This window comes from Micromesistius poutassou (genome assembly GCF_964030765.1).
Source record: "Micromesistius poutassou genome assembly, chromosome: 13".
NCBI lineage: Eukaryota > Metazoa > Chordata > Actinopteri > Gadiformes > Gadidae > Micromesistius > Micromesistius poutassou.
In genome coordinates, this window is record NC_140283.1 from 12,686,202 (window position 1) to 12,696,224 (window position 10,023).

The 10,023-nt window shown below is 42.9% G+C and overlaps 1 protein-coding gene across 1 annotated transcript; it reads right to left on the minus strand.

Annotated features, from left to right (window-relative positions):
- Positions 1–1,478: 1,478 nt before the first annotated feature.
- On the minus strand, positions 1,479–9,257 carry LOC311357064 (MOB kinase activator 2). Its single transcript, XM_084476939.1, has 5 exons — positions 8,910–9,257; positions 6,462–6,601; positions 6,071–6,167; positions 5,389–5,513; positions 1,479–4,860 (listed from the first exon to the last, which is right to left on the minus strand). Exons 1-5 carry the CDS (start codon positions 8,987–8,989, stop codon positions 4,616–4,618), a joined length of 687 nt encoding a protein of 228 aa, XP_084333065.1. The 5' UTR covers positions 8,990–9,257; the 3' UTR covers positions 1,479–4,615.
- Positions 9,258–10,023: the final 766 nt, after the last annotated feature.

Below are 10,023 nucleotides of genomic sequence, written 5' to 3' on the forward strand. Positions count from 1 at the left end.
CTAGACCACCCCATCAATGTATTTACCAAAAAAGGCGTAGGCCTACACCTGAAGTAAACTAGCTCAATAACGTCGGGTTTATGCAAACGTATACACCAAAGACCACATTATCCCTATTTTTCATTTATTTTCAACATTAGAAATAATCATCCATGGTTTTGAATGGCGAGGGTCAAACGCCCCCCCCCCCCCCCCCCCCCCCATTTATTTTCAACATTAGAAATAATCATCCATGGTTTTGAATGGCGAGGGTCAAACGCCCCCCCCCCCCCCCCCCCCTCAACAATCCCGTCCGCCCGCAATCCCGAACCCTCCCGGCAACAATCCCGTCCGACAGGGGGGATGGGGCAGTGTCCCCGTTTTAGTTTTCTATGACAAAAACACTACACGTTTGGAGGTTTTTACACCGCTGAGCCCAAAATGTCCCCGGATTTTGTCTCAGAAATCTGGTCACCTTAGTATATACACACATACAAAAAGAAAACAAATATGTATAAGCACTATCACTATAAATAAACCAACATTTTCACTAGCCTGTGGTAAAACGTAATAATATGCGTATGTTACTTTTTAAGAGCCTCTCAATGTTATGTACCAGCCCAAAGCCTAACAATATTTATTCATAACAATATGAGCCAGTTAATTAAGGGATGAATAAATAACATTTAATTGTATAATTGTTATTAGGCTACTTATTACACAGACTGTGATTCAATACCTTGAACAGGCCTAACTGGTTCCCGAAAATGTGTTTTCATTGAAGGAGATTAGAAGGAGAGAGGATATTTATTTAAGAAAAGGCAGGTGGCAGTTGGGCTTGGTTTACAACTCGTGGTTCACCGTGTATCTTTTGCATTTTGAGTATGGTATGTTTAGGCCCACCTTGTGGCTAGTTAGTGTAATTGTGGATAATGATGAAACGTCTGATGTCATCTGTCCGTTATGGTACCCATTGCACTCCTAACCAATCCTGGAAGGAGGATAGATTAAATGTACTTGACTGGATTTAACTCTAATCAGTTGAAACCACTACATGGTAACAGATCACACGGTACAGTAACACATTACACAAAGCATATATTAAAATATATACATGTAAAGGCCAGCATGCAAACTGGTTTGGGGTGAAAAAGGTGAGAATGATGCGTGAGCCGAGGAAAACACAGACCCACTAGGGGGTTCCAAGGTTATAGGCCTACTCTGGGAGTTAAAATATATATATATATATATATATATATATATATATTATATATATATATTTTTTTATTTATATAAAAACGATATATATTTTTTTTATAATAAAAACGATCTAAAAAAATTATAAAAAAAATATATAAAAAATTATTCTTAAAAAAAAATTTAGATTAAAAAAATAAATTAAACAATTTTTTTTTGTTTAATTTTTTTATTTTTATTAATGAAATAAACGTGAAATATACATACACAGACTAAACTGTTGTGATATGAAACAACTTTATTTATCTTATAACCAAGTCTCATATAAAAAAGAAATATAGCCTTGCTTTTTCTTTGCAGAAAAATAAAAAATTGCAAAAACACCAATGATGATTCATAATGTTTGTCAATCAGATGCTTATTCGTTTTCTGGAGAACAGTCAGCCTCCTATCAACTGTATCAATCATTAAAACAAAGTCCTCATCTTCAATCATTGGGACTGCTAATCCTGTGTGTGCAATGCATTTTGCTCTGGCGTTCTCCTTGGTCTGTTGTTGTTCTGGGATGCACTAGCTTTATTTGCACTCAGTGGCCCATCCTTGTCGGAGGCCTTCTGTACCTGTGAGGTACAATGGAGGGGGGTCCGATTTTTCTGTCTCTCATCCACTCCCATCTCTCACTCAAACATACGTGCACACACAGCTCCAAGTTGTCTCTATACTATATTTCTGCTCCTTTCTCCAGTCATAACAACATTACTGTATGTAACCGTGGCTATCTGTTGCGTGGCTTTCCCACTAAGATAGCTTTCTTTATAAAACATTACTATTCATTTTTAGTGTTTCTCATGTCACAGAAACCACAGTGAATCCTGTGTTTCTGTGCCCCGCTGTGGTGTCGACAGCACAGAGCTCCGGTACCGTTACAGGACAGCGGTGGTTTCTTTCAGCTTGTATTGTATTCCAATTTTAGCGAAAACACACATAACATTAGCTAAACGAAAGTGTCAAAAGATTTCGTCGTAGTTTTCGTCATCCTAAATTGATTTTTATTTAGTTATCGTCTCGTTTTCGTCAGACTGTAGACCCCCCCCCCCCCCCACCCCCAATGTTTTTTCAATGGATCTCCACGAATCACACAAGTGGCCAATTTTGTTTAAAAAACGGCGAATTTCGCCGAAAGGTGACTAGTTTGCATGCCTGAAAGGCAGTGTGTAGGCTAATAGACTAAATATTGGACAAAAAACAATGAGGCTGAGAAAAGCATACGATTAATATTGGTGCAGCTATAACTAGGCCAAAACATTTGGAATAGTTTCGTTTTTAATAATTTGACTAGCTTTCCGAATAAAGAAGTGATTTCTGTTAATTTATTTTTTTGCCTGTGGAGTTCGGCTGTTGTGGTGCTTCGAGAAGTGGAGTTAAAGTATAGACTGGAAACTATTTTAATTGTTTTTTTTATTAAGTCATTCAGCTATCACTTATTTTGTTTTCAATCATGGGGGAACCAGGCCGAGAAGGGAGATTTGTCAAAGTGAGTTTCACAATCACTTTTCACTTTTTATTTAAGCTAGCATCTTTGCTTGTTACTTTGTTGAAAATTATTATTAAAAAATATAAAAATAAATACTGAACAGACTTGGCACCACAGTGGTTAATGTTGATGCCCAACATGAAGTCATTTAGCAGGGGATTTTGTCGAAAGTGACCTTGTGTAGACAAGTTGTTCCCAAGTTTTGACTTTATGTACTGCTAAATTGTCGTCAAGACCTTTCCCGCACCACCCCATATGCAAACAGTAAATAGCTAAATACACATGCAGTGGCTGTGCAAATAGTACCAGTGTCCATTGTGTGTTTATTTAACAAACACAAATATGATCAGTATGTATGTTAATATTTGTATCTTTACTGTATTTACTTCATGACTCCATATCGAATGCAGTGGGATGTAGTCCTATCAATTCTTGTGTCTTTGTTTTCATTGGGAAACACGATAAGCTACTTTGTACAGGTTATGTGGTCTTTGACATCTTCCAAATCGATTATACTGCCCATGATGTTTGTCAGGGTTTCTTGTTCTAAAAAGAAAAATGGCCTATTCACATTTAAACTTAAACAATAGTGGGATGGGTGCCGAGAGAAGACATGAATTATGATCAATTGACCTGGGAGCCCATTGCCTACATCAATTTATGATTGATTGCTTCCAGAGAGAGAGACTGTAACTGTTATCACAACACATAAACACACAAAGAATTTGTGAAACACATTTTTCAATGAGGGACAATCTATAAGGTTATTCACTATGCTCCATGTGGTTATATTGTAGACCACATCCATGATTTGGTTATATTCTCTCTGCTTTTCTTCTTGTCCAGGAATGTTGGTCCAGAACCCAATGTAGAGTCATTGTATCCCAGGAAAGATGTCGACTAACTCAGTCCACTCACTCTGGGAACGTTGACTCATTCAGGGCTCAGGTAAGGACTCTGTGTAGAGTTCACTAGCTTTTGTTTGGTAGACTAAGTCTAAAAAAAAAAAAAAGTCCAAACCTTCTCAAAACACTTAAATCCATCATCAGGCACAAGGTCAACATGAAAGATCAACAACTAGAAGATCAGTTGGTGAAGCCTAACTTATCTGGAGCAATATGGCTTAAAATCACCAACTTCAATATTTAAACAGGACCTACAGTCTACGCCTTTTCCTTTAATGTGGATTATTAAATTAGTGGACAATATAAAAAAAAAACATCACAATTATAACATAAACAGAGTGTATTTACAAATAAGGAAAAAACAAAAACGTTGGCATATTATTCACCATGGCCAACATCGGCCAGCGTCGTTTGAATACATTTGAATTTTTGCATATTTCACTAAGCGTTTCGTCAGCATAGCTACACTGTTTTGAAGCTTATTGTCAAGAAACCTTTACATTTTTGGCCAAATGTCCTCATAGCTTATTAGGCCTACAACATATAGCCTATATATTTTTTCACGTTATATTTCATTATAGCCATCAGGAACAGCAAACCATTTTGTTACATATGAATACATGCAATAACATCATAGTTAACCAGAAGTGAATATAGGCCTATGGAGGGCATGAAGCCAATGGGAGTGTCAGCTAGACCTCTCAGCTACAAACCATGTCCTGTCCGCTGTAGACACAATGTCGTAGACATAGGTCATATAAAATGCGTGAACCATTGAAACGGGCACCGTAATGCAGTGTGTTTGTGTGTGCATGTGTGTGTGTGTCAGTGTAACTGTTGTGTGTGTGTGTGTGTGTGTGTGTGTGTGTGTCAGTGTAATTGTTTGTGTGTGTGTCCGGTCTGTGTGTGTATAACTGTGTGTGTGTGTGTGTGTGTGTGTGTGTGTCTCGCTCTCTGTTGATGTGTGTGTGTGTGTGTGTGTGTGTGTGTGGAGGGGCCCTCAGCTGTATCCGTGCTGCTGCAGGGCCCTGACCAGGTCCTGGAGGGGTTCTGTGTCCTCGGGCTCCAGCAGAGCGTGCTGCCGGCAGAAGTGTGTGAGGTGGGCAAAGAGGGTGTTGAGGTGAGGGTGCAGTCCCAGGGCCAGTGTCTCCCTGTAGTGGGACCAGTAGAAGTGGGCCAGGGTGCGGAATAACAGGAGGAACACTTTCTGGACCATGAACACGAAGCCTCTGGGAAAGGGGGCGCCTGTGAGGGAGAGAGGATACGTGGGGAGATGAGGTTACTAAAGGTCATCCTTTTAGGATGACACTATGGACACAAGACTATTGACATTGATCCCTGTAGAATCCCCAGCGATGGAACTTTATGGTGGAGAGGAAATTAATGAAAACATTATACAATTTGGGATGAATCATAAAATAAACACCATACGTACACATATCATAGATAAATTCTTTGTCTTAGTTGAATGAAATATGTTTATAGTACAGCCATCTATATTATGTAATTCATATATGCAATTGAACTGTTTTTGTAGAACTATATTCCTGGTGTACACATGCATCAATACAAAACAATAGAAAGATGGATATAGGTATATTTTGATTGTCCACCAAGGGGAAACTTGTTTTCGCCTTTACAGAACATATCGCACAAACCACATTAAAACAGTCACATTAATAAATAACTATCCAGTCTATAGTCTACGTGACCCTGGGATGGGTGTAAACCCCTGGAACAGACAGCCGGGGGAGAAGAGGGACACATGCGGACCTGATTTGGTGGGGAACACGTCCTCGTCATTCAGGAGGTCCTGGATGTAGCACATGGCGTAGTCGAAGTAGAGCGGTGCCGAGCACTTGAGCTTCTTGCCCTGCTCATCCGTCCACACGTAAACCCTAGACGTACCCAAGCACACGCACCCAGCCCACATCAGGTTCATGTGTGTGTTTGTTTGTGTGTGTGAGTGTGGGAGAGTTTGTGTGCATTAAAGGAAAGCCCAAACCCTAAAACAAATAGATTTAAAAGGGATATAGTGAGTTACATAGTAGTGAATGATAAAGATGGATCCAGGCCCAAATCTAGACTTTAATGCACAGTTTAAAAAGCGTAGGGTCAGATGCAAGTATGGACTGCATGTGGGTCGACTTAGCTCAGGAGGTAGTGTGGGTGTAGTTGTAACTGGAAAGTTGTTAGTTAAACCAGTGCCATTGCATGTGTTAATCGTTAATGGCAGTGTTGGGGTAGAAGGTAACCTCAACCAAACATTCTGGCAACACTGCCCAATTTCAGACTGGAGCGAGAGGAAAGCCTGAACATTAATATAGCCCTGCTGAATATATACATAATATAGTCGGCCAAAAGGAATTGTTGAGATGGTGGGTTGAGAGTAGCTCAAAGAGTGTGTTTGGTTTTCCTTTAATGTATAGAATGCATAAACGACTGAAGGACTTACATGCTGCCTGGCCCACAGGCCACAGGGCAGGTGTTGGGAGTACAGAACTCAGACATAGCACTGGTGAGCAGGTTGATGTGCTTGAAGAACGCTATCGCTGCAGCCAGGAAACAGATAGACACATTAGACAGACACTTAACTAGAGGTGTTTTGCACTGTGAGTGAGTACAATGATGCAATCAGCTAGATGACCCACAATCCAACAGTAAAGAACAGCATGCATTAGTGCAAGACAGTGAACATGTGTGTGTGTGTGTGTGGTCATGTGTATTGATGTACTTGCGCGTATGGTCATGCAAGAGCATATGTGTGTTGACATGCATGTGTGCATTCTCTCTAGTGTATCAGTGTGTGTGTGTGTGTGTGTGTGTGTGGGGTCGGGGCAGCGTACTGTTTGTGGCGAGCCACTCTGCCTCGTCGACGTGGGGAGGCCGGGTGGTCAGGAGGCACATGTCCGCGTGGGAGATCCTCTGGCTCACGTACTGCTTCTGGAGATAGGGCCGCTCCTCCAGATTGTTGTTATCAATCCCCCTGGTGAGCACAAGGCAGCGGCGCGTCAACCAGTGGAGCAGGGGCGAGAGACAGACAGACACACACACACACACACACACAGAGTAAGGGATGAGGAGAGAGAGAGAAAGGGAGTGAGAGAGAGAGACAGAGAGCGAGAGAGAGAGAGAGAGAGAGATTAGGAAGATGAAATATTGCCATGTCAGATAATGAATATGTTAGCGGATGAATTACATCTGCTGCTGTCAGGAGAGGTTTATGGAATCATTAACTCCTATATACAAACACACAAGCCAAAGCACACCGTTTCCCACTCGTCTAACCGAGGCCTGGATTGTCAAATATTCCACGAGCTTATGCTAGCAAGTTCTGATCCTGTGTAATCACAGTTAAAAGTGCAGTGGACCAATGCTAGCACTGCACTAGCTTACAATAAAACACACTCCTCTCTCCAACACATACTATATACATTACTATACACATATTATACCCTACAGTAACCTACCCTCATATGTTTGGGTTATTATTTAATATTAATCATGGAGCAGACACTTGTATCAAAGGAGAAGTACTGGTAGTAGTCGTTCTGTGGTAGAACTTCATGGCTGTAGTCCTGTGTTTGTATGCGCTGTGCTGTGCTGTTGTGTCCTGGAATGACCAGCGCGGCAGAGAAGTTTGAATATATGTAAATCACTACAGTCGTAATGCTGTGTGTTTCATACTGTACACGTGGTATTTTCAAAATAAGATGCAATGTGAATATTCCAGCGAGGAAAAAGTTAGTAAACTTCTTTAGATTTCTTTAGACTCCGGATCCAAGAGTTTCTTACGGTATGTCAACTGCACAAGAATGTATTGTGCTTGCCGTGCTTTCACAGTAGAACACAATAACTCCAACATAGTGCGGTAGTTTAGCTGGGTAGTGGCAGGGACAGCAGCTCTACTACTATGGGAATGGTTTACACAGTAGCATCCAGTGTTTACCCACTGTGACCTTGCTTGGTGTGATAACACTCTTTGCCCTCTCTACAGGGATACTGACCAACTGGGGAGAAGTGTGTGTGTGTGTGTGTGTGTGTGTGTGTGTGTGTGTGTGTGTGCTCGCGTGCATGTGTGTGTGTGGGTCCAATCTGTGTCCTTCAGAGAAATAGGCAGTGATGTGTGTGTGTGTGTGTGTGTGTGTGTGTGTGTGTGTGTGTGTGTGTGCTCACACGCATGTGTGTGTGTGTGTGTGTGTGGGTCCAATCTGTGTCCTACAGAGAAGTAGGCAGTCAAAAGTACTTTTCCAAAAGCGCATGCAAAAAAGGGGGAAGTGACATCCTTTAGGGAACAACTGTTGTTTTTTTTACAGATAAAAACAGAGGGCCGGTTGTAACAGGCTGATGCCTGCGGTCCCACGGTGTCATGACAAACCTACTGATCCCGTGGTGTATCCACTCCGCGAGACCTCTCCCCTCCGTAGCTACCGCCCGCCTGTGTACACACGGGTAACCTGCTCTGCTCGTACGCACATGCATTTGATTTGCATGTAAACACCTTTCCTCCCCCCCCCCCGCCCCCTTTCAGCCCCATGTTTACATTAGCCCAGACCGTGGGGGAGAAACAAATGCTGAAGTCAGCACCACCAGCTGTCTCCATAAAGTCCATTCCAAGAGCACACATGCAATGCCCTCACCCTCACACCCCCCCCCACACACACCCACACACACACCCACACACGCACAAACACAGATTGTATTCCTGAATGTAGCCTTAAGTTGTAGTTGCAGTTCGAGCAATCCACCTCTGCTGATGATATCTTCCAAATATGCAAGTTTGTGTACACGCGCACACACACACACACACACACACACACACACACACACACACACACACACACACACACACACACACACACACACACACACACACACACACACATTCTTATCTAGAGCACATTCCTCAGTTAACCATGTGCAGCCAACTCTTTGCTGTCTAGCTTCAACATCTGTTGCTCTGTCTGGGCTGTCGCTTTTTGTGTGTGTGTGTGTGTGTGTGTGTGTGTGTTTTTATTCCATCAAAGACGCTCAGCGCCCGTAACAGAAACCATTCCTTACCGACAGATAGAAACGGACAGGCGGGCAAAAACAAGAGAAAGATGAGAATAGAAAAAGTTGTAGGCTGTGGAGTAAGACAGGAAGAAAAAGCCAGTTTGACAGGGACCAGAGCAACATGAAGAACAGTCCTCCGCCTCCCCTGCAAGTCGCTCGGTAACACAAAAACATCTGGTCAATGACATCTGCCTTAGAACGCAGCCTGAAGCGAAGGAGAGGGTAGAAGACGTACTCACAGTTTTTCATGATTTGGGTCCGAAGAGTGATGAATTGCGTCCGTCTCGGTTGCTGAGGGGTAACTTTGACAACCCCCCATGACAACTGAGCTACGAGCAAAGCTGTTGATTATTCCAGCCCCGCTTTGCCATCCCACACACACACAGGTACACACACGCTTACACACTCCCAATCGCAGATGGTAAAGCCGTGACCTCACACATAGGATCCACGCTGCTCACACACTAGTCCTTCACAAACCTGTCCACCGCTGGACCCCGGTGGCTACTAGTGAATAGTAAAGTAGTAAAGTTTGTGCGTTCCAGGCTCCCTCCTTTCGTGCTCAGTGTCAGTTTGCTTATGTTTCCTTTGTTTGAGTCCCATACCCTGAGGCTCCTCCTATCTGGGATCCAAGCGGACAGGCAGGTTTATCCACAGTAATGACTCCCTCATTCTCAACTCCGCCTCTCTCTCTCTCTCTCTCTCTCTGTCCCTCTCCCCCTTCCCCCTCTCATGTACTTTCAAAATCCACCCAATGCACACTGCTTCTTTCACAAGCAATATTTCAGGGATTCATATGTCAGGTACAACCTCAACCACTGAGAGAGAGAGAGAGAGAGAGAGAGAGAGAGAGAGAGAGAGAGAGAGAGAGAGAGAGAACCCTAGTGATAGTGGAGAGTAGAGGAGAGGGAGATAGTCCTAATACAGTGAGAGAAGGAGAGCGAGACCTAGTGATAGTGAGATGGAAGGAGAGAGACCTAGTGATAGTGAGATGGAAGGGGAGAGACCTAGTGATAGTGAGATGGAAGCAGAGACCTAGTGATAGTGAGATGAAAGGAGAGATGATACCTGATGATAAAGTGAGCAAGAAGGACAGAGATAGCACTATATAGTGTGAGAGAGAGAGGTGGAGGAGATAACTAGTGATATAGTGAGAGAGAGGAGAGAGTGAGACCTAATGATACAGTGAGAGAGAAGAAGGGAGGGAGACAGAGGTGAATTGTCCTGATACAGTGAGAGCAGGAGGAGAGAGAGAGAGACCTAGTGATACACTGAGAGAGAAGGGAGGGAGACAGCGGTAAATTACCCTGATAGAGGGAGACAGGAGTCCTCGTGTGGCAACAAGTGCATTAA

Bases quoted from the DNA above. Each gene is read 5' to 3' on its own strand.
- LOC311357064 (XM_084476939.1), bottom strand. From the start codon at position 8,989: ATGGGGGGTTGTCAAAGTTACCCCTCAGCAACCGAGACGGACGCAATT. The intron at 6,168-6,461 runs GTACGCTGCCCC...TCCTGGCTGCAG, and splicing joins AGAGTGGCTCGCCACAAACA to CGATAGCGTTCTTCAAGCAC. The intron at 4,861-5,388 runs GTCCGCATGTGT...TCTCCCTCACAG, and splicing joins CGTGTTCCCCACCAAATCAG to GCGCCCCCTTTCCCAGAGGC.